Source organism: Heterodontus francisci, chromosome 17 (assembly GCF_036365525.1).
Source record: "Heterodontus francisci isolate sHetFra1 chromosome 17, sHetFra1.hap1, whole genome shotgun sequence".
Lineage (NCBI taxonomy): Eukaryota > Metazoa > Chordata > Chondrichthyes > Heterodontiformes > Heterodontidae > Heterodontus > Heterodontus francisci.
Window position 1 is genome coordinate 2,072,667 of NC_090387.1, and position 24,195 is coordinate 2,096,861.

General features: G+C 50.3%; 2 protein-coding genes across 4 annotated transcripts in view; one reads left to right on the forward strand and one right to left on the reverse strand.

The window, feature by feature from the left end:
* The window catches only part of trappc2l (trafficking protein particle complex subunit 2L), a 38,922-nt gene extending 20,716 nt beyond the window's left edge, over positions 1 to 18,206 (reverse strand). The window contains exons 1-2 of the mRNA XM_068048992.1: positions 18,113 to 18,206; positions 8,780 to 8,952 (exon numbers count right to left, since the gene is read on the reverse strand). Coding sequence (XP_067905093.1) covers positions 8,780 to 8,952; positions 18,113 to 18,145 — 206 coding nt within the window. The 5' untranslated portion in view covers positions 18,146 to 18,206. The remainder of the gene's footprint in view (positions 1 to 8,779; positions 8,953 to 18,112) is intronic.
* The window catches only part of galns (galactosamine (N-acetyl)-6-sulfatase), a 216,167-nt gene continuing 210,152 nt past the window's right edge, over positions 18,181 to 24,195 (forward strand). For all 3 annotated transcript variants that reach the window (XM_068048989.1, XM_068048991.1, XM_068048990.1), the window contains exon 1: positions 18,181 to 18,315. In XM_068048989.1, coding sequence (XP_067905090.1) covers positions 18,211 to 18,315 — 105 coding nt within the window. In that variant the 5' untranslated portion in view covers positions 18,181 to 18,210. The remainder of the gene's footprint in view (positions 18,316 to 24,195) is intronic.

Consider the following 24,195-nt stretch of genomic DNA (forward strand, 5'->3'; position numbering starts at 1 on the left):
TGTTCCTGTGCTGTACTGTTCTTTGTTCTTGTACCCCTCTCGGACATCCTCTCTCTTCAGCACTTTAATGGCCTCTCAGGGGAAAGCAGAAACGGCCCAATTCGTTGCGCCACGGTTGGCTCTGCTGCACAGGGGAGGAGTAAAAAATGTGGGAATGCAATAGTTATAGGGGATTCAATTGTAAGGGGAATAGATAGGCGTTTCTGTGGCCACAAACGAGACTCCAGGATGGCATGTTGCCTCCCTGGTGCTAGGATCAAGGATGTCTCAGAGCGGTTACAGGACATTCTGAAGGGGGAGGGTGAACAGCCAGTGGTCGTGGTACACATTGGTACAAACAACATAGGGGGAAAAAAAAGGATGAGGTCCTAAAAGCAGAATATAGGGAGCTAGGAAGTAAGTTGAAAAGGAGGACCTCAAAAGGTCGTGATCTCAGGATTTTTTTTTTTATTCATTCATGGGATGTGGGGGTCGCTGGTCAGGCCAGCATTTATTGCCCTTGAGAAGGTTCTGAGCTGTCTTCCTGAACCGCTGCAGTCCATGTGGGGTAGGTGCACCCACATTGCTATTGACTTTGTCGTGGTTAGATACAACTGAGTGGCTTGCTAGGCCATTTCAGAGGGCATGTAAGAGTTAACCACATTGCTGTGGGTCTGGAGTCACATGTAGGCCAGACCAGGTAAGGACAGCAGATTTCCTTTCCTGAAGGGCATTAGTGAACCAGATGCGTTTTTACAACAATCGACAATGGTTTCATGGCCATCATTAGACTAGCTTTTAATTCCAGATTTATTAATTAAATTCAAATTCCACCTTCTGCTGTGGTGGGATTCGAACCCATGTCCCCAGAGCAATATCCTGGGTCTCTGGGTTACTAGTCCAGTGACAATACCACTACATCACCGCCTCCCCTACTGGGTTACTACCAGTGCCATGTGCTGGTCAGAGTAGAAATAGCGGGATATATCGAATGAATATGTGGCTGAAGAGATGGTGTGAGGGGGAAGAGTTTTAGATTCCTAGGACATTGGGACCGGTTCTGGGGGAGGTGGGACCAGTACAAACTGGACGGGTTACACCTGGGCAGGACCGGGACTGATGTCCTAGGGGGAGTACTTGCTAGAGTGGTTGGGGAGGGTTTAAACTAAAATGGCAGGGGGTTGGGAACCTTTGCAAGGAGTCAGAGGAGGGGGGATCAAAGACAAGAACAAAAGACAGTAAGGGGAATAAGAAAAGTGATAGGCAGAGAAATCAAGGGCCAGAATCAAACAGGGCCACAGTGAAAAATAATGGGAAGGGGACAAGTAATGTTAAAAAAACAAGCCTTAAGGCTTTGTGCCTTAACATGCAGAACATTCGCAATAAAGTGGATGAATTAATCGCGCAAATAGATGTAAACGGGTATGATATAGTCGGGATTACGGAGACATGGCTGCAAGGTGACCAGGGATGGGAAATGAACATCCAGGGGTATTCAATATTTAGGAAGGACAGACAAAAAGCAAAAAGCGGTGGAGATGCATTGCTGGTTAAAGAGCAAATTAATGCAACAGTGAGGAAAGATATTAGCTCTGACGATGTGGAATCTGTCTGGGTAGAGCTGAGAAACACTAAGGAGCAAAAAACGTTAGTGGGGGTTGTATATAGACCCCCCAAACTGTAGTGGTGATGTTGGGAATTGGGCATTAAACAGGAAATTAGAGACGCATGCGATAAATTATATATAATTACATTAACTATTTATCATATACAAATATAGAACAAAGAACAAAGAAAATTACAGCACAGGAACAGGCCATTCGGCCCTCCAAGCCTGCGCCGATCCAGATCCTCTCTCTAAACATGTCGCCTATTTTCTAAGGGTCTGTATCTCTTTGCTCCCTGCCCATTCATGTATCTGTCTAGATACATCTTAAAAGACGCTACGTGTTCGCATCTACCACCTCCGCTGGCAACGCGTTCCAGGCACCCACCACCCTCTGCGTAAAGAACTTTCCACGCATATCCCCCCGAAACTTTTCCCCTCTCACTTTGAACTCGTGACCCCCTAGTATTTGAATCCCCCACTCTGGGAAAAAGCTTCTTGCTATCCACCCTGTCTATACCTCTCATGATTTTGTACACCTCAATCAGGTCCCCCCTTAACCTCCGCCTTTCGAATGAAAATAATCCTAATCTACTCAAACTCTCTTCATAGCTAGCGCCCTCCATACCAGGCAACATCCTGGTGAACCTCCTCTGCACCCTCTCCAAAGCATCCACATCCTTTTGGTAATGTGGCGACCAGAACTGCACGCAGTATTCCAAATGTGGCCGAACCAAAGTCCTATACAACTGTAACATGACCTGCCAACTCTTGTACTCAATACCCCGTCCGATGAAGGAAAGCATGCCGTATGCCTTCTTGACCACTCTATTTACCTGCGTTGCCACCTTCAGGGAACAATGGACCTGAACACCCAAATCTCTCTGTACATCAATTTTCCCCAGGACTTTTCCATTTACTGTATAGTTCACTCTTGAATTGGATCTTCCAAAATGCATCACCTCGCATTTACCCTGATTGAACTCCATCTGCCATTTCTCTGCCCAACTCTCCAGTCTATCTATATTCTGCTGTATTCTCTGACAGTCCCCTTCACTATCTGCTACTCCACCAATCTTAGTGTCGTCTGCAAACTTGCTAATCAGACCACCTATACTTTCCTCCAAATCATTTATGTATATCACAAACAACAGTGGTCCCAGCACGGATCCCTGTGGAACACCACTGGTCACACGTCTCCATTTTGAGAAACTCCCTTCCACTGCTACTCTCTGTCTCCTGTTGCCCAGCCAGTTCTTTATCCATCTAGCTAGTACACCCTGGATCCCATGCGACTTCACTTTCTCCATCAGCCTACCATGGGGAACCTTATCAAACGCCTTACTGAAGTCCATGTATATGACATCTACAGCCCTTCCCTCATCAATCAACTTTGTCACTTCCTCAAAGAATTCTATTAAGTTGGTAAGACATGACCTTCCCTGCACAAAACCATGTTGCCTATCACTGATAAGCCCATTTTCTTCCAAATGGGAATAGATCCTATCCCTCAGTATCTTCTCCAGCAGCTTCCCTACCACTGACGTCAGGCTCACCGGTCTATAATTACCTGGATTATCCCTGCTACCCTTCTTAAACAAGGGGACATCATTAGCAATTCTCCAGTCCTCCGGGACCTCACCCGTGTTTAAGGATGCTGCAAAGATATCTGTTAAGGCCCCAGCTATTTCCTCTCTCGCTTCCCTCAGTAACCTGGGATATATCCCATCCGGACCTGGAGACTTGTCCACCTTAATGCCTTTTAGAATACCCAACACTTCCTCCCTCCTTATGCCGACTTGACCTAGAGTAATCAAACATCTGTCCCTAACCTCAACATCCGTCATGTCCCTCTCCTCGGTGAATACCGATGCAAAGTACTCGTTTAGAATCTCACCCATTTTCTCTGACTCCTCGCATAACTTTCCTCCTTTGTCCTTGAGTGGGCCAATCCTTTCTCCAGTTACCCTCTTGCTCCTTATGTATGAATATATATATACTTAATATATTATATTAAGTGTAATTATGGGTGAATTTAATCGCATATAGATTGGGCAAATCAAATTAGTCACAAAACCGTCGAGGAGGAATTCTTGGAGTGTATTGGGGATGGTTTTCTGGACTAATACGTTGAGGAACCAACTAGAAAACAGGCCATCCTAGACTGGGTATTGTGTAATGAGAGAGGAATAATTGTCAATCTAGTGGTGCGTGACGCCTTGGGGATGAGCGACCATAATATGATAGAATTCTTCATCAAGATGGGGAGTGACGTAGTTGTTTCTGAGACAAGGGTCCTGAATCTTAGTAAAGGAAACTATGAAGGTATGAGGTGCGAGTTGGCTGTGATGGATTGGGAAACGTTACTTGAAGGGATGACGGTGGATAGGCAACGGAAAACATTTAAAGAGCACATGGATGAACTGCAACAATTGTTTATCCCTGTCTGGCGCGAAAGTAAAATGGAAAAAGTAGCCAAACCATGGTTTACAAGGGAAATTAAAGATAGCATTAGATCCAAGGAAGAGGCATATAAATAGGAAGGAAGTGATTGCACTGGAGAGGGCGCAGAGGAGATTCACCAGGATGTTGTCTGGGCTGGAGCGTTTCAGTTATGAAGAGAGACTGGATAGGCTAGGGTTGTTTTCCTTAGAGTTGAGAAGGCTGAGGGGGGACCTAATTGAGGTATACAAAATTATGAGGGGCATAGATAGGAAGAAACATTTTCTCTTAGCGGAGGTGTCAGTAACTAGGGGGCATAGATTTAAGGGAAGGGACAGGAGGTTTAGAGGGGATTTGAAGAAAAAAATTTTAACCCAGAGGGTGGTTGGAATCTGGAACACATTGCCTGAAGAGGTGATAGAGGCAGGAACTCTCACAACATTTAAGAAGTATTTAGATGAGCACCTGAAACACCATAGCATACAAGGCTACGGGCCAAGAGCTGGAAAATGGGATTAGAATAGATAGACTTGATGGCCAGCATGGACACGATGGGCCGAAGAGCCTGTTTCTGTGCTGTATAAATCTATGACCATGCTATGTTCACATACATGCTCTGTAAACCTAATCTAGACCTTAATATAAAAGCAAAATACTACTGATGCTGGAAATCTGAAATAAAAACAGAAAACGCTGGAAAAACGCAGCAGGTCTGATAGCATCTGTGGAGAGAGAAATAGAGTTAACGTTTCAGGTCAGTGACCTTTCATCAGAACCCAGGTCACAGACCTGTTGAGAATTTCTAGCACTTCTATTATTTTTAATCTAGACCTTATTACATTCCCTCTTACTCTGACCCCACCTAATGCCTTACTATTTCCTACTCTGTCTCTCCCAGTCCTTTCTGCTCCTTATTTTTCTTTTCTAATGTTAGATCCAGGTTCCCATCCCTCTGCCAAGTTAAATTAAACTGTCCCCAATAGCACTAGCAAACTGTTTCACAAGGACATTGGCCCTGCCCTGTTGAGACGCAACTGGTCCCAATGCCCCAGGAATCTGAAGCCCTCCCCCATGCACCATCTCTCCAGCCATGCATTCACCTGTTCTACCCTCCTATTTCTACCCCTTGGCACTGCGAATAATCTGGGGATTAGGACCTGTAACGCCCTGCTTGCTAGTCTCCTTCTTAGCTCCCTAAAATGTGACAGCAGGTCCTCATCCCTCTTTCTACCTGTGTTATTGGTACTGATATGGTACACAACCCCTGGCAGTCACCCACGCACTTAGAGTGCTCCACAGCTGCTCAGTTCCATCCTTGACCCTGGCACCAGGGAGGCAATATACCATCCTGAATTCATGTCTGTTCCCCTGTAGAATCCCCCATCACTATCGCTTTCCCAATCTTCCTCCTGCCCCATTGTATAGCTGAGCCTGACGTGGACTTAGTTCTGGCTTCACTCCCCAGAGGAACCATCATTGTCACCAGTATTCAGACCTGAATACCAGTTGGGGCACAAGATGCAGTCAGGGGACTCTGCACTAGCTGCCTGGTCTTCTTTGACTGCCTGGAGGTCAATCACTCTCTCTCTCTGCCTACATTCTCTTAAGCTGCACATCCAGAAACATGCTATCCTTGAAACTCTGAGCCTTGCAGATGCACCACAGCGACACCAGCTGCTGCTCAAGCTCCAAAACCCGGAGCTCGAGCTGCTCCAGCTGATGACACTTCTTGCAATTGTGGTTGATCACATATGGACAATGCAAGGATCAACACAGATCCCTGCGGGACATCACAAGTCACATTCTGCCAATTAGAGTACCTTCCCATCATCCCTCTGTCTCCTGTCCCTCAGCCAACTTCCTAACCAGGTCAATAATTTGCCTTCAATTCCAAGACCTTCAACTTTAGCTAACAGTCTCTTTTGAGGGATTTTATCAAATGCCTTCTGGAAGTCCATATAAATAACATGGATAGACATTCCCCTGTCCAATACTTTAGTCACAGCTTCAAAAACATCAGATTTGTCAGGCAAATCCATGCCGGTGCTCTCTGATCACCTGAAAATTTTCAAGGTGTTCAGTCACTTGATCATTAATTATAGACTAGTCATTTTTTTAATTTGTTCATGGGATGTGGGCATTGCTGACAAGGCCAGCATTCATTACCCACCCCGAACTGCCCTTGAGAAGGTGGTGGTGAGCTGCCTTCTTGCACCACTGCGGTCTATGTAGTGTAGGTACACCAACAATGCTGTTAGGGAATTCCAGGATTTTGACCCAGCGACAGTGAAGGAACGGCGATATAGTTCCAAGTCAGGATGGTGTGTGGCTTTGTGGAAGTGGGGGTGGGGGGGGTGGATTTTGCAGGTGGTGGTGTTCCCATGCATTTGCTGCCCTTGTCGTTCTAGGTGATAGAGGTCATGGGTTTGGAAGATGCTGCTGAAGGAGCCTTGGTGAGTTGCAGCGCATCTTGTAGATGGTACACACTGCTGCCACTGTGCGTCAGTGATGGAGGGAGTGAATGTTTAACGTTGTGGATGGGGTGCCGATCAAGTGGGCCGACTTGTCTTGGACAGTGTCGAATGTTGTTGGAGCGGCACTCATCCAGGCAAGCGGAGAGTATTCCAACACACTCTTGACGTGCCTTGTAGATGTGGTGGTTGATGGTGGGGGATTCAGCGATGGTAATGCCATTGAATGTCAAGGGGAGATGATCAGATTCTCTCTTGTTGGAGATGGTCATTGCCTGGCACTTGTGTGGCACGAATGTTACTTGCCACTTATCAGTCCAAGCCTGAATATTGTCCAGGTCTTGCTGCATGTGGGCATGGACTGCTTCGGTATCTGGCGAGTTGTGAATGGTCCTGCAAACTGTTTAGTGAATATACCCACTTCTGAAGTCTGTTGGAAGGAAGGTCTCCATAGTGATGTCCTGGGACTGAAAGGATTGACCTCCAACAACCATAACCATCTTCCTTTGTGCTCGGAATGACTCCAAGCAGCAGAGAGTTTTCTCCAATACCCATTGATTTCAATTTTAATGGGGCTCCTTGGTGCCATACTCAGTCAAATGCTGCCTTGATATCACTCTAACCTCACCTCTGGAATTCAGCTCTTTTGTCCATATTTGGATCAAGGCTGTAATGAGGTCAGGAGCTGAGTGGCCCTGGCAGAACCTTGATAACAGATGTTAGGCTAACTGGTGTATAATTCCCTAGTTTCCCCTTCCCACCTTTTTAAATAGTTACATGCTTAATTTTTTAATCTAAAGGAAAGGCTCCTGAATTGAGAACTTTGGAAGATTATAATTAGGGCATCTGCAATGTTCTCACCCACTCCCTTTAAAACCCTGGTATGGAAACCATTTGGGCCTAGGGATTTGCCACTCTTCAGTGCCATTAATTTCTTCTTTACTGTTATTTTGCTTACACTAATTCTGTTGAGTCCCTGACCTGGATTCAATATTAGTTTCTTTGGGATTTCTGGTGTGCTGATCTCTTCCTCTGCTGTAAATCCTGACACAAAGTAAGCATTCAACATGTCCACCATTTTCTTATTGACATTGACAATATCACCATTAATAGTTTTCAAGGGGCCCACATTGGGCCCTACCATCCTTTTTAACCAAATATTATTGTAAACATTTGTTGTACTGATTTTGATCTACCTTGCAAGTTTCTTTTCATACCCCATTTTTTGTAGCTTTTATCATCTGTTTTGTCACCATTGGCTGTTCTTTGTATTTTCACATGCCTGGATCTGCACTATTTTTCATTTTTGCACACCTTTTCTTTGATATTTATGTTGTCTCATATCTCTTTGATCGTCTAAGGCTGTCTTTTCTGGCAAATAGACTTTTACATTCAGGGGTATCAACTGGTTCTGTATCACAATTTCCTTTCTGAACACCTCTCACTGCCTTACCTAAATCTAGAATCTTAGTAGCTGTTTCATGTTTCTTCCTTTCAAACACTATGTTGAACTCAATCATATGATGATTGCTATTTGATAAATGTTCACACACCGTTATGCTGTTAACTAAATCTGGCTCATTACCAAATCTAATATGGCATGTCCTCCTTGTTGTTCTCACAGTCTTGTTGCAAAAAACAATCCATAACACTCTCAAGAAATTCACTACCTTCCTGACATGTTAGTCTGTTTATCCCAACCTACATGAAAATTAAAATCCTCTATGAAAACCACTCTACCTTTGCTACATACTCATCCAATTTCTGTATGTATGCATCCTATCACACCACAGTTACTACCGGGGGCCTATACACAACTCTATCTAGTCTTAACTCCTTTTCCACTTCTTAATTCTCCCCAAAAACTCTCCACTACCTGCTTACCTCTTGTTATATCCTCTCATCACTGAAGTGATTTCATCGTTAATCAATGAGGCTATTCTCACCTTGTACCATTTTCCCTACCTTTCCAAATATAAAAGCAAAATACTGCAAATGCTGGAAATCTGAAATTAAATCAAAAAGTGTTGGAAATACTCAGCAGGTCTGCAGCATTGGTGGAGAGAGAAGCAAAGTTAACGTTTCAGGTCAGTGACCTTTCACCAGTTCTGACGCAAGGTCGCTGACTTGAAACGTTAACTTTGCTTCTCTCTCCACAGATGCTGCCAGACCTGCTGAGTATTTCCAGCACTTTTTGGTTTTATCCCTATCATTTCTGTCTGTCTGAGCTCAGTCTCTTGTTGTCCACTTTTTAAAGCCCATAGTTGTGCATTAAAGATACACTTTATAATCCTCAGTGGGGTAAAGCAGCCCCAAGTAGAGCTCCCTCTGATCCACCAGTGCCTTCCCAACTGCCGAGATCTTCTCCTCCACAACATCCAGTGAAGTGTGAACCGTGTAGTGAAACTTCAGCTCATTCTCCGTTGGAACAGTTTTAATGTACAGAGGATAATTCTAAACAGGAGCAAGAAACAGTCAGTAACTGAGTTCAAAAGCAAAATACTGCAGGTGCTGGAAATCTTAAATGAAAACAGAAAATGCTGGAAATACTCAGCAGGTCTGGCAGCATCTGTGGAGAGACAGACAGAGGAGATAACATTTCAGGTTTTGCTCTGATGAAAGGTCATCAACCTGAATGGTTAATTCTATTTTCTCTCTCCACAGATTCTGTCTGCCCTGCTGAGTATTTCCAGTATTTTATGGTTTTACTTTAGTAACTGTGTTCTCTGGATTGGGTAGTTGCAACCAAGATGGTATTGGAGAAAACAGTTTAACTTCATGACAGCTTCAGACAATTAACTTTATAAAGCACCTTTAACACAGTAAAACATCCTAAGGCACTTCACAGGAATATAATAAAACAAAATTTAACACTGCATCACATAGGCAGATCGTAAGACAGGTGATCATAAGCTTGGACAAACAGGCGGCTTGTAAATAAAAGCAGAAAGTTTCAGGTCTATGACCTTTCATCAGAACTGGCAAAGGTTAGAAATGTAATAGGTCTTAAGCAAGTAAAACGGGGGTTGGGAGGGGGAAAGAGAACAAAAGGGAAGGTGCGTGATAGGAACATAGGAGCAGGAACAGGTCATTCAGCCCATCAGGTCTGCCCTGCCATTCAATATGATCATGGCTGATTATCCACTTCAATGTCTTTTTCCCACACTATCACATCCCCTTATGTCATTTAATAGTAATAAGTAATAGACTCTCAGAGAGATACAGCACTGAAACAGGCCCTTCAGCCCACCGAGTCTGTGCTGACCAACAACCACCCATTTATATTAATCCTACATTAATCCCATATTCCCTACCACATCCCCACCATTCTCCTACCACCTACCTATACTAGGGGCAATTTCCAATGGCCAATTTACCTATCAACCTGCAAGTCTTTGGCTGTGGGAGGAAACCGGAGCACCTGGAGCACCGCACAGGCAGTACCCAGAACTGAACCCGGGTCACTGGAGCTGTGAGGCTGCGGTGCTAACCACTGCGCCGCCCCGTATTTAGAAATCTGTCAATCTCTGCTTTAAACATACTCAATGACTGAGCTTCCACAGTCCTCTGGAGTACAGAATTCCAAAGATTCACAACCCTCTGAGTTAAGAAATTTCTCCTCATCTCTGTCCTAAGTGGCTTCCCTCTTATTTTGAAATTGTGTCCCCTGGTTCGAAACTCCCCAACCAGGGGAAACATCTTAGCTGCATCTACCCTGTCTATCCCTTCAAATATTTTGTAGGTTTCAATGAGATCGCTTCTCATTCTTCGAAACTCTAGAGAATACAGGCCCAGTTTCCCCAGTCTCTCTTCATAGGACAGTCCCGCCATCCCGGAACAAGTCTGGTGAATCTTCGTTGCACTCCCTCGATGGCAATAATATCCTTCCAAAGGTAAAGGGACCACAACTGCGCACAGTACTCCAGGTGTGGTCTAACCAAGGTTCTATACAATTGAAGCAAGACTTCACTACTCCTGTACTCAAATCCTCTTGCAATAAAGGCCAACATACCATTAGCCTTCTTAATTGCTTGCTGCACCTGCATGTTAGCTTTCAGTGACTTATTGACAAGGACACTCATGTTCCTTTGTACATCGACACTTTCTAATCTCTTACCATTTAAGAAATACTCTGCACATCTATTCCTCCTACCAAAGTGTAAAGGTGCGCAAAGGAAACCCAACCGAGCCCGAATTCCGGACCCGGAAGTCCAACCTGGCCCCAACCCGACACACGTCGTCGGGATTGGGTGGGGGAGCAGGCCTTTACCCGTGTACCGATGTAAAGACCTGCTACCTGACCCGACCCCGACAGGATCCGACGACACGTGCCGGATCTGGGCCGGATCATGTCGAGCTTCCGACTGGGGTCGGGTTTCCTTTGCACACCTTTACCAAAGTGGATAACCTCACATTTTTCCACATTATATTCCATCTGCAATGTTTTTGCCCACTCACTGAGTCTGTCCAAACCCCCTTGAAGCTGCTTTGCATCTACCTCATGTCATGCAGGCCCCTACCTGCCAAGAATGAGACACATTAATTTCGCCACCTGAACATCGATTTTTAAACTGTTACTGGAGTAAAGAAAGAAATTGTTTTTTAAAAAAAAACACCAGACCCTTGACTGGAAAGATATTTGCATAGTAACAGACAGTACTTGGAAAGGACAAAGGGGCCACTTCCTGCTCCAATTTAATCCACAATGGACTTTTGATTACCAGACGTTGAAGGTGGAGAAGCTAGCGTTCCAGGTTAACTGCTAAGATGTTCGAATACACAAACAGTCATGGTCAGACCAGTTTCGTCACATGACTAACTGGCTGTTGGAGTTTTTGAATTTGAACTTGCCACAGAGAATTTGAACTCAGAATGCTGCTTGCTCCTGAACTGGAAAAGACCTCTCGTGGCTGGCTTGCCACCACCTCTCTCCTGTCGGCTCATTTCTTTCTCACCAGCTTTTGAATCCACTGAACACACAGGAACCCCAAGAGGGAAGAGTCTCCTACAGTGAACAAGGTTTAAGAAGAATACTGGGCCCAAAGAAAAGCAAGAATTACCTACAAGCAATAACAACTTACAAAAGAAAAAGAGTGAACTCGAAGCACAGTAACAAGAAACTCTTCTGATATTGGCTCAAACCTCTCTATTTTTTCTTCTGCTCTTTTCTGTTTCTATTTGCATGTGTGTATCGCGTATGCATGCCAGTGTGGGGCGCGGCGTGTATCTGTAGGCATTATCCAAATTAGAGGTTAAGTTTAAGTTCTAATAAATTTCACTTTTCTTCTTTAAAGCTAAGAAAGTCTGTTTAAGCTAATTTCTTTGCCTTATAATTGGAAAGTGGTGAACAAGGATTCACCAAGGGGCAGCTCAAAACAGCGTGTTTAAAATTAAACCCTGTTACAAGACCAGGTGAAGACTGAGAAAGACCCCTAGACACCTTCCTCACCTGGTCCTAACACTCTCAGCACACATTCCTACCTAGTTTTGTGTCATCTGCGAACTTGGAAATATTACATTTGGTCCCCACTATATTCAAATCATTGATATATATTGTGAACAGCTGGGGCCCAAGCACTGATCCCTGTGGTACCCCACTAGTCACAGCCTGCCAGCGTGAGAATGACCCGTTTATTCCTACTCTCTGCTTTCTGCCTGTTAACCAAACCTAATCCATGCCAGTATATTGTCTCCTATCCCATGTGCTTCAATTGTGCTAACCAACCTCCTATGGGGGACTTTATCAAAAACCTTCTGAAAATCCAGGTATTACACGCCCAACAACTCCCCTTTATCAATTCTGTTAGTAACATCCTCAAAAAACTCCAAGTTCGTCAAACATGATTTCCCATTCATAAATCCATGTTGACTATGCCCGATCAGATTATAGTCATACAGTCATAGAGTTATACAGCACAAAAACAGGCCCTTTGGCCCATCATGCCTGTGCCTGCCATCCAGCACTCAACTCTCCTAGTCCCATATTCCTGCACTTGGCCCATAGTGTTGTATGCTATGGCGTTTCAAGTGCTCATCTAAATACTTAAATGTTGTGAGGGTTCCTGCCTGCACCACCTCTTCAGGCAGTGTGTTCCAGATTCCAACCACCCTCTAGGTGAAAAACAATTTCCTCAAATCCCCTCTAAACCTCCTGCTCCTTACCTTAAATCTATGCCCCCTCCACCAAGGGAAAAAGTTTCTTCCTATCTAACCTATCAATGCCCCTCATAATTTTTGCACACCTCAATCATGTCCCCCCTCTGCCTTCTCTGCTCTAAGAAAAACAACCCTAGACTTTTCAGTCTCTCTTCATAGCTGAAATGCTCCAGCTCAGGCAACATCCTGGTGAATCTCCTCTGCATCCTCTCCAGTACAATCACATCCTTCCTATAGAACAAAGAACAAAGCAAATTACAGCACAGGAACAGGCCCTTCGGCCCTCCAAGCCTGCGCCGATCCAGATCCTCTATCTAAACATGTCGCCTATTTTCTAAGGGTCTGTATCTCTTTGCTTCCTGCCCATTCATGTATCTGTCAAGATACATCTTAAAAGACGCTATCGTGCCCGCGTCTACCACCTCCACTGGCAACGCGTTCCAGGCACCCACCACCCTCTGCGTAAAGAACTTTCCATGCATATCCCCCCTAAACTTTACCCCTCTCACTTTGAACTCGTGACCCCTATTAATTGAATCCCCCACTCTGGGAAAAAGCTTCTTGCTATCCACCCTGTCTATAGCGTGGTGACCAGAACTGTACACAGTATTCTAGCTGTGGCCTAACTAGCGCTTTATACAGCTCCATTATAACCTCCCTGCTCTTATATTCTATGCCTTGGCTAATAAAGGAAAGTATCCCATATGCCTTCCTAACCACCTTATCTACCTGTGCTGCTGCCTTCAGTGTTCTACGGACAAGTACACCAAGGTCCCTCTGACTTTCTGTACTTCCTAGGGTCCTACCATCCATTGTATATTCCCTTGCCTTGTTAGTCCTCCCAAAATGCATAACCTCACACTTAACAAGATTAAATTCCATTTGCCACTGCTCCGCCCATTTTACCAGCCCAGCTATATCTCCCTGTAATCTAAGGATTTCCTCCCCACTATTTACAACACCACCAATTTTTGTGTCATCTGCGAACTTACTGATCATACCTCCTATATTCATGTCTAAATCATTAATGTACACTACAAACAGCAAGGGTCCCAGCACCGATCCCTGTGGTACACCACTGGTCACAGGTTTCCAATCGCAAAAACAACCCTTGACCATCACCCTCTGTTTCCTGCCACTAAGCCAATTTTGAATCCAATTTTCCAAATTGCCCTGGATCCCATGGGCTCTTACCTTCTTAACCAATCTCCCATGCGGGATCTTATCAAAAGCCTTACTGAAATCCATGCATATTACATCTACTGCTTTACCCTCATCAACACATCTAGTCACCCCCTCGAAAAATTCAATCAAGCTAGTTAGACACGATCTCTCCCTGACAAAGCTATGCTGACTATCACTGATTAATCCCTGCCTCTCCAAGTGGAGATTAATCCTGTCCCTCAGAATTTTTTCCAATATCTTCCCAACCACTGATGTTAGACTCACCGGCCTGTAATTACCTGGTCTATCCCTGCTACCCTTCTTGAATAATGGTACCACATTCGCTGTCTCCAGTCCTCTGGTACCTCCCCTGCGGCCAGAGAGGATTTGAAAATTTGTGTCAAAGCCCCTGCTAACTCCTCCCTTGCCTCACATAACAGCCTGTGATACATCTCATCTGGGCCTGAGGATTTATCCACTTTTAAGCCCGCTAAAACAGCTAATACCTCCTCCTTTTCAATGCTAATATGTTCAAGTATATCACAATCCCCCTCCCTGATCTCTACACCTACATCGTCCTTCTCCATAGTGAACACAGATGAAAAGTAATCATTTAAAACCTCACCTATGTCCTCCGGCTCCACACACACATTGCTACGTTGGTCCCTAATAGGCCCTACTCTTTCCCTGGTTATCCTCTTACCCTTAATATACTTATAAAACGCCTTGGGATTTTCCTTTATTTGCCTGCCAGTGTGTTTTCATGTCCCCTCTTCGCTCTCCTAATTACTTTTTTTAAGTGCCACCCTACACTTTCTATACTCCTCTAGTGCCTCTGCTGTTTTCAGCGCTTGGGATCTGCCGTAAGCCTCCTTTTTTTTCCTGATCCAATCCTCTATATCCTTGACATCCAGGGTTCCCTGGGCCCGTTAGTCCTACCCTTCACCTTAACAGGTACATGTTGGCTCTGAACTCTCACTATTTCCTCTTTGAATGACTCCCACTGGCCTGATGTAGACTTTCCTACAAGTAGCTGCTCCCAGTCCACTTTGGCCAGATCCTGTTTTATCATATTGCAATCGGCCTTCCCCAATTCAGTACCTTCATTTCTGGTCCATCTTTGTCCTTTTCCATAACTACCTTAAATCTTACAGAGTTATGGTCACAATCTGCGAAATGCTCCCCCACTGACACTTCTACCACTTGTCCGGCTTCATTTCCGAGGATTAGCTCCAGTACTGCCCCTTCTCTTGTAGGACTTTCTACATACTGGCTCAAAAAGCACTCCTGTATGCATTTTAAGAACTCCGCCCCTTTTAAGCCTTTTGCACTAAGACTATCCCAGATAATATAGGGGAAGTCAAAATCCCCTATTATTTTTACACCTCTCTGAGATTCGCCTACATATCTGCTCCTCTATCTCTTCCTGACTGTTTGGAGGCCTGTAGTACACTCCCAGCCAAGTGATGGCCCCCTGTTTGTTTTTAAGTTCTACCCAAATGGCCTCATTTGAGGAACCTAAGATATCATCCCTCCTTACTGCAGTAATTGACTCCTTGATCAACAGTGCAATGCCACCTCCTCTTTTATCCCCTGCCCTGTCACGCCTGAAGATTCTATACCCTGGAATATTGAGCTGCCAGTCCTGTCCCTCCCTCAACCATGTCTCTGTGATAGCAATATCACAATCCCATGTGCTAATCAACGCCCTCAATTCATCTGCCTTACTAGTAAGACTCCTTGCATTGAAATAGATGCAATCCAACCTTGCATTTTTCTCTTGTGCCTTACCAGGTCTATATTTGCTCTGCCTTCCAGGCAGACTCACTTTCTGTTCTACATTACCCCCTACTGTACCGATTGATGTAAGGCTAACAGGTCTGTAATTCCCTGTTTTCGCTCTCCCTCCCTTCTGAAATTGCGGGGTGACATTTGCAACCTTCCAATCTGCAGGAACCGCTCTAGAATCTATAGAATTTTGGAAGATGATCACCAATGCATCCACTATCTCAACAGCTACCTCTTTCAACACTCTTGGATGTAGAATATCAGATCCTGGGGAACTTATCAACCTTCAGTCCCATTAATTTCTCCAATACGACCTTCTTACTAATATTAATTTCCTTCAATTCCTCATTCTCCCTAATCCATTGGATCTCTAATTCTGGGAGATTTCTTGTATCTTCCTCAGTGAAGACAGACACAAAGTAATCATTTAGCTTCTCTGCCATTTCTCTATTCCCCATTATAAATTCTCCTGACTCTGCCTGTAATGGACCCACATTTGTCTTGGCCAAACATTTCCTTTTTATGTACCTGTCGAAGCTTTTACAGTCTGTTTTTATATTTTTGCTAGCTTACATTCATATTCTACTCTCCCTTTATCAGTTTCTTCGTCCTCCTTTGCTGTATTCTAAAATCCTCCCAATCCTCAGGTTTACTGCTATTTCTGGCAATTTTATAGGACTTTTCTTAACTTCCTTTGTTATCCACGGTTGACTGCCTTTACTTTTGGGTTTTTTGTGCCTTGAAGGAATGTATAGTTGCTGTAAACTATATAATTTTTTTTTTAAAGACTATCCATTGCCTATGTACCATCGCACTTTTTAATGTATTTTCCCAATCCACCTCAGCCAATTTGCTCCTCATACCTTCATAATTTCCTTTGTTCAAATTTAACACCCTGGCTTCAGATCAAACTACCTCACTTTCAAACATAATGTAAAATTCTATCATATTATGGTCACTCATCCCTAAAGGTTCTTTGACAACAAAATTAATTAGCCCTTTCTCATTACATAATAATAGATCTAAAACAGCCTGTTCTCTCGTCAGTTCCTCAACGGACTGCTCTAGAAAACCATCCCTAACACACTCCAGAAGCTCGTTCTCCACAGCATTAATGGTCATTAGGTTTACCCAGTCTACATGCCGATTGAAGTCAGCCATGATTACTGTATTACCCATGCCACATGCTTCTCTAATCTGATGAATACCATTCCCCACACTATCTCTACTGTTTGGTGGCCTATAAACAACTCCTACCAATGTTTGCTACCCCTTGCTGTTTCTTAGCTCCACCCAAACAGATTCCACATTTTGTTCTTCCGATCTGAGATCCTCCCTTACTAATGTACTGATCCCATCCCTTATTATTAGCGCAACACCACCTCCTTTTCACCTATCCTTCCTAAATGTTGAATATCCTTGATTAAGTTCTCAGTCATAGAGAGATACAGCACCATAACAGGCCCTTCAACCCAACGAGTCCGTGCCGACCATCAACCACCCATTTATACTAATCCTACATTAATCCCATTTTTCCCTCTCACATCCCCACCTTCCCTCAATTCTCCTACCGCCTACCTACACTAGGGGCAATTTACAATGGCCAATTTACCTATTAACCTGCAAGTCTTTGGCTGTGGGAGGAAACCAAAGCACCCGGCTGAAACCCCCAGGGAGAACTTGCAAACTCCGCACAGGCAGTACCCAGAACTGAACCTGGGTCGCTGGAGCTGTGAGGCTGCGGTGCTAACCACTGCGCCGCCAGTCTTGGTGACCCTGTAGTCATGTTTCCATTATGGTAATTAGATCATATCCATTTACCTCTATTTGGGCCTTTAAATCATCTACCTTGTTGCGAATGCTGCGTGCATTCAGGTAGAGTGCCCTTAACCTTATCTTCTTGATATTCTGCATTCCAAGCCGATTGATGCTCGCCTTTGTTTCGTCTGCCTTCTAATGTCACTTCCTACTTTTCTACCTCCTGTTACCAAATTGATTTAGTGGGAGGTACGGCAGAGGGCAGGAGAGATTAACTGACAAGGAGGTCATGCTGTAATCCTGCTTTTAATAAGTTTTTAAAGGCAAAGAGATGGAGAGACTTAGGGAAGGAATTTAAAGATTACCCAGTGTTACTGCACAAACAGATCCCAGCCGGTCTCCAGCATAAACTCCCATCTTCCAAAGACCCCTCATTCTGACAGCATTGAAGTAAATCACATCATTCTCAGCCACGGTGAGGGCGACAAAGCAGCAGAAAAATTCACCCTGTGAATGGTGGGAGGCGGCACTCCCACCACACACACATTCCCCACCAACTTGCATTTATGTAGCGCCTTGAACATAAATCATCCCAAGGGGCTTCATAGGAACATTAGAAAGCAAAACCCGACTCCCAGCCACATTAAAAAGATATCAAGACAATGGCCAAAAACTTAGAGAAAGAGGTTTGTTTTCAGGCGGAGAGAGAATAAGCGGGCTCCTGCCCGGGTTGTTGTTATTCACTCACCTCCTTGGCGATGACGGCCACACACACCGCCATCTTGCTGCTGATCAGCTGACCCGCTCACGTGCCGGGGTCAGAGGTCACAGAGTCACGGGACCAGGATGTGGCGGTTGGCTTTCGGGTTGTGTCTCGCGGCGGCGGGAACCGGGAGCGCGCCACCGGGGAGCGGGAGCGCGCCCAATATCATCATCCTCTTCATGGACGACGTGAGCGAGTAACAGTCGATGCGCGCACTCGCCTCCTCATGCTCGTCCACCTTCCAACTGCGCGGCCTCTCCTGCGCGCTCCCGATTGGCACCAGGGCGCGCTCCCGTCTGTCTCACTCTGCGTACTCCCGTCTCTCTTCCTTTGCGCGCTCCCGTCACTCGCTCTCCCTCTGCGCGCTCCCGTCACGCTCTCCTCTGCGCGCTCCCGTCTCCCCTCTCTCCCTCTGCGCGCTCCCGTCTCTCTCTCCCTCTGCGCGCTCCCGTCTCCCCTCTCTCCCTCTGCGCGCTCCCGTCTCTCTCTCCCTCCGCGCGCTCCCGTCTCTCTCCTCTGCGCGCTCCCGTCACTCTCTCTCCTCTGCGCGCTCCCGTCTCTCTCTCTCCTCTGCGCGCTCCCGTCTCTCTCCTCTGCGCGCTCCCGTCACTCTCTCTCCTCTGCGCGCTCCCGTCACTCTCTCTCCTCTGCGCGCTCCCGTCTCCCCTCTCTCCCTCTGCGCGCTCCCGTCTCTCTCTCCCTCCGCGCGCTCCCGTCTCTCTCCTCTGCGCGCTCCCGTCTCTCTCCCTCTGCGCGCTCCCGTCTCTCTCACTCCCCTGCGCGCTCCCGTCTCTCTCCCTCTGCGCGCTCCCGTCTCTCTCCTCTGCGCGCTCCCGTCTCCCTCTGCGCGCTCCCGTCTCTCTCTCTCCCTCTGCGCGCTCCCGTCTCTCTCTCTCCCTCTGCGCGCTCCCGTCTCTCTCTCTCCCTCTGCGCGCTCCCGTCTCTCTCTCTCCCTCTGCGCGCTCCCGTCTCTCTCTCCCTCTGCGCGCTCCCGTCTCTCTCTCTCCCTCTGCGCGCTCCCGTCTCTCTCTCCCTCTGCGCGCTCCCGTCTCTTTCTCTCCCTCTGCGCGCTCCCGTCTCTCTCTCTCCCTCTGCGCGCTCCCGTCACTCTCCTCTGTGCGCTCCCGTCTCTCTCTCTCCCTCTGCGCGCTCCCGTCTCTCTCTCTCCCTCTGCGCGCTCCCGTCTCTCTCTCTCCCTCTGCGCGCTCCCGTCTCTCTCTCTCCCTCTGCGCGCTCCCGTCTCTCTCTCTCCCTCTGCGCGCTCCCGTCTCTCTCTCTCCCTCTGCGCGCTCCCGTCTCTCTCTCCCCCTCTGCGCGCTCCCGTCTCTCTCTCTCCCTCTGCGCGCTCCCGTCTCTCTCTCTCCCTCTGCGCGCTCCCGTCTCTCTCTCTCCCTCTGCGCGCTCCCGTCTCTCTCTCCCTCTGCGCGCTCCCGTCTCTCTCTCCCTCTGTGCGCTCCCGTCACTCTCTCCCTCTGCGCGCTCCCGTCACACTCTCTCCCTCTGCGCGCTCCCGTCTCTCTCTCCCTCTGCGCGCACCCGTCACTCTCTCTCCCTCTGCGTGCTCCCGTCACTCTCTCTCCCTCTGCGCGCTCCCGTCACTCTCTCTCCCTCTGCGCGCTCCCGTTCTCTCTCCCTCTGCGCGCTCCCGTCACTCTCTCTCCCTCTGCGCGCTCCCGTCTCTCTCTCCCTCTGCGCGCTCCCGTCTCTCTCTCTCCCTCTGCGCGCTCCCGTCTCTCTCTCCCTCTGCGCGCTCCCGTCTCTCTCTCTCCCTCTGCGCGCTCCCGTCTCTCTCTCCCTCTGCGCGCTCCCGTCTCTCTCTCCCTCTGCGCGTTCCCGTCACTCTCTCTCCCTCTGCGCGCTCCCGTCTCTCTCTCCCTCTGCGCGCTCCCGTCACTCTCTCTCCCTCTGCGCGCTCCCGTCACTCTCTCTCCCTCTGCGCGCTCCCGTCTCTCTCTCCCTCTGCGCGCTCCCGTCTCTCTCTCTCCCTCTGCGCGCTCCCGTCTCTCTCTCCCTCTGCGCGCTCCCGTCTCTCTCTCCCTCTGCGCGCTCCCGTCTCTCTCTCCCTCTGCGCGCTCCTGTCACTCTCTCTCCCTCTGCGCGCTCCCGTCTCTCTCTCCCTCAGCGCGCTCCCGTCACTCTCTCTCCCTCTGCGCGCTCCCGTCTCTCTCTCCCTCTGCGCGCTCCCGTCACTCTCTCTCCCTCTGCGCACTCCCGTCTCTCTCTCCCTCTGCGCGCTCCCGTCACTCTCTCTCCCTCTGCGCGCTCCCGTCTCTCTCCTCTGCGTGCTCCCGTCTCTCTCTCCCTCTGCGCGCTCCCGTCACTCTCTCTCCCTCTGCGCGCTCCCGTCACTCTCTCTCCCTCTGCGCGCTCCCGTCACTCTCTCCCTCTGCGCGCTCCCGTCACTCTCTCCCTCTGCGCGCTCCCGTCACTCTCTCTCCCTCTGCGCGCTCCCGTCTCTCTCCTCTGCGCGCTCCCGTCTCTCTCTCTCCCTCCGCGCGCTCCCGTCTCCCTCTCTCTCTCCCTCCGCGCGCTCCCGTCACTCTCCTCTGCGCGCTCCCGTCTCTCTCCTCTGCGCGCTCCCGTCTCTCTCTCCCTCTGCGCGCTCCCGTCACTCTCTCTCCCTCTGCGCGCTCCCGTCACTCTCTCTCCCTCTGCGCGCTCCCGTCTCTCTCTCTCCCTCTGCGCGCTCCCGTCTCTCTCCTCTGCGCGCTCCCGTCTCTCTCCTCTGCGCGCTCCCGTCTCTCTCTCCCTCTGCGCGCTCCCGTCACTCTCTCTCCCTCTGCGCGCTCCCGTCTCTCTCCTCTGCGCGCTCCCGTCTCTCTCTCCCTCTGCGCGCTCCCGTCACTCTCTCTCCCTCTGCGCGCTCCCGTCTCTCTCCTCTGCGCGCTCCCGTCTCTCTCTCCCTCTGCGCGCTCCCGTCACTCTCTCTCCCTCTGCGTGCTCCCGTCTCTCTCCCTCTGATCGCTCCCGTCACACTCTCTCCCTCTGTGCGCTCCCGTCACTCTCTCTCCCTCTGCGCGCTCCCGTCTCTCTCTCCCTCTGCGCGCTCCCGTCACTCTCTCTCCCTCTGCGCGCTCCCGTCTCTCTCTCTCCCTCCGCGCGCTCCCGTCACCCTCTCTCTCTCCCTCCGCGCGCTCCCGTCACTCTCCTCTGCGCGCTCCCGTCTCTCTCCTCTGCGCGCTCCCGTCTCTCTCCTCTGCGCGCTCCCGTCTCTCTCTCCCTCTGCGCGCTCCCGTCACTCTCTCTCCCTCTGCGCGCTCCCGTCACTCTCTCTCCTCTGCGCGCTCCCGTCTCTCTCTCCCTCTGCGCGCTCCCGTCTCTCTCTCCCTCTGCGCGCTCTCGTCACTCTCTTTCCCTCTGCGCGCTCCCGTCACTCTCTCTCCCTCTGCGCGCTCCCGTCACTCTCTCTCCCTCTGCGCGCTCCCGTCTCTCTCTCCCTCTGCGTGCTCCCGTCTCTCTCTCTCCTCTGCGCGCTCCCGTCTCTCTCTCTCCTCTGCGCGCTCCCGTCTCTCTCTCTCCTCATCTGTGCGCTCCCGTCTCTCTCTCCCTCAGCGCGCTCCCGTCCCACTCTCTCCTCTGCGCGCTCCCGTCTCGCTCTCCTCTGCGCGCTCCCGTCTCTCTCTCTCCCTCTGCGCGCTCCCGTCTCTCTCTCCTCTGCGCGCTCCCGTCTCTCTCTCCCTCTGCGCGCTCCCGTCTCAGTCTCTCCTCTGCGCGCTCCCGTCTCGCTCTCCTCTGCGCGCTCCCGTCTCTCTCCTTCTGCGCGCTCCCGTCTCTCTCTCCCTCTGCGCGTTCCGTCTCCCTCTTTCTCTCCTCTGCGCGCTCCCGTCTCTCTCTCTCCCTCTGCGCGCTCCCGTCTCTCTCTCCCTCTGCGCGCTCCCGTCTCTCTCTCCTCTGCACGCTCCCGTCTCTCTCTCTCCCCTGCGCGCTCCCGTCTCTCTCTCCTCTGCGCGCTCCCATCTCTCTCTCTCCCCTGCGCGCTCCGTCTCCCTCTCCCTCTGCGCGCTCCCGTCTCTCTCTCCTCTGCTCGCTCCCGTCACTCTCTCTCCTCTGCGCGCTCCCGTCACTCTCTCTCCTCTGCGCGCTCCCGTCTCTCTCTCTCCCTCTGTGCGCTCCCGTCTCTCTCTACCTCTGCGCGTTCCGTCTCCCTCTCCTCTGCGCGTTCCGTCTCCCTCTCTCTCTCCTCTGCGCGCTCCCGTCTCTCTCTCTCCCTCTGCGCGCTCCCGTCTCTCTCTCCCTCTGCGCGCTCCCGTCTCTCTCTCCTCTGTGCGCTCCCGTCTCTCTCTCTCCCCTGCGCGCTCCCGTCTCTCTCTCCTCTGCGCGCTCCCGTCTCTCTCTCTCCCCTGCGCGCTCCCGTCTCCCTCTCCCTCTGCGCGCTCCCAGTCTCTCTCTCCTCTGCTCGCTCACGTCTCTCTCTCTCCTCTGCGCGCTCCCGTCTCTCTCTCCTCTGCTCACTCCCGTCCCTCTCTCCTCTGCGCGCTCACCGTCACTCTCTCTCCTCTGCGCGCTCGTGTCTCTCTCTCTCCCTCTGTGCGCCCTCCCGTCTCTCTCTCTCCCTCTGCGCGCTCCCGTCTCTCTCTCCTCTGCGCGCTCCCGTCTCTCTCTCCTCTGCGCGCTCCCCTCTCTCTCTCCCTCTGCGCGCTCCCGTCTCTCTCTCTCCTCTGCGCGCTCCCGTCTCGCTCTCCTTTGCGCACTCCCGTCTCTCTCTCTCCCTCTGCGCTCTCCCGTCTCTCTCTCCCTCTGCGCATTCCGTCTCCCTCTCTCTCTCCTCTGCGCGCGCCCCGTCTCTCTCTCTCCCTCTGCGCGCTCCCGTCTCTCTCTCCCTCTGCGCGCTCCCGTCTCTCTCTCCTCTGCGCGCTCCCGTCTCTCTCTCTCCCCTGCGCGCTCCCGTCTCTCTCTCCTCTGCGCGCTCCCGTCTCTCTCTCTCCCCGGCGCGCTCCCGTCTCCCTCTCCCTCTGCGCGCTCCCGTCTCTCTCTCCTCTGCTCGCTCCCGTCTCTCTCTCTTCCTCTGCGCGCTCCCGTCTCTCTCTCCCTCCGCGCGCTCCCGTCTCTCTCTCTCTCTCCCTCCGCGCGCTCCCGTCTCTCTCTCTCCCTCCGCGCGCTCCCGTCTCCCTCTCTCTCCTCCTCTGCGCGCTCCCGTCACTCTCTCTCCCTCTGCGCGCTCCCGTCTCTCTCCTCTGCGCGCTCACCGTCTCTCTCTCTCCCTCTGCGCACTCCCGTCTCCCTCTCTCTCTCCTCTGCGCGCTCCCGTCTCTCTCTCCCTCTGCGCGCTCCCGTCACTCTCTCTCCCTCTGCGCGCTCCCGTCTCTCTCTCCTCTGCGCGCATCACCGTCTCTCTCTCTCCTCTGCGCGCTCCTGTCTCCCTCTCTCTCCTCTGCGCGCTCCCGTCTCTCTCTCTCCTCTGCGCGCTCCCGTCTCTCTCTCTCCCTCTGCGCGCTCCCGTCTCTCTCCTCTGCGCGCTCCCGTCTCTCTCTCCCTCTGCGCGCTCCCGTCACTCTCTCTCCCTCTGCGCGCTCCCGTCACTCTCTCTCCTCTGCGCGCTCCCGTCTCTCTCTCCCCTCTGCGCGCTCCCGTCTCTCTCTCCCTCTGCGCGCTCTCGTCACTCTCTTTCCCTCTGCGCGCTCCCGTCACTCTCTCTCCCTCTGCGCGCTCCCGTCACTCTCTCTCCCTCTGCCGCGCTCCCGTCTCTCTCTCCCTCTGCGTGCTCCCGTCTCTCTCTCTCCTCTGCGCGCTCCCGTCTCTCTCTCTCCTCTGCGCGCTCCCGTCTCTCTCCTCTGCGCGCTCCCGTCTCTCTCTCTCCTCTGTGCGCTCCCGTCTCTCTCTCCCTCTGCGCGCTCCCCGTCCCACTCTCTCCTCTGCGCGCTCCCGTCTCGCTCTCCTCTGCGCGCTCCGTCTCTCGCTCTCTCTGCGCTCCCGTCTCTCTCCTCTGCGCGCTCCCGTCACCGTCTCTCTCTCCTCTGCGCGCTCCCGTGTCTCTCTCCCTCTGCGCGCTCACCGTCTCAGTCTCTCCTCTGCGCGCTCCCGTCTCGCTCTCCTCTGCGCGCTCCCGTCTCTCTCCTTCTGCGCGCTCC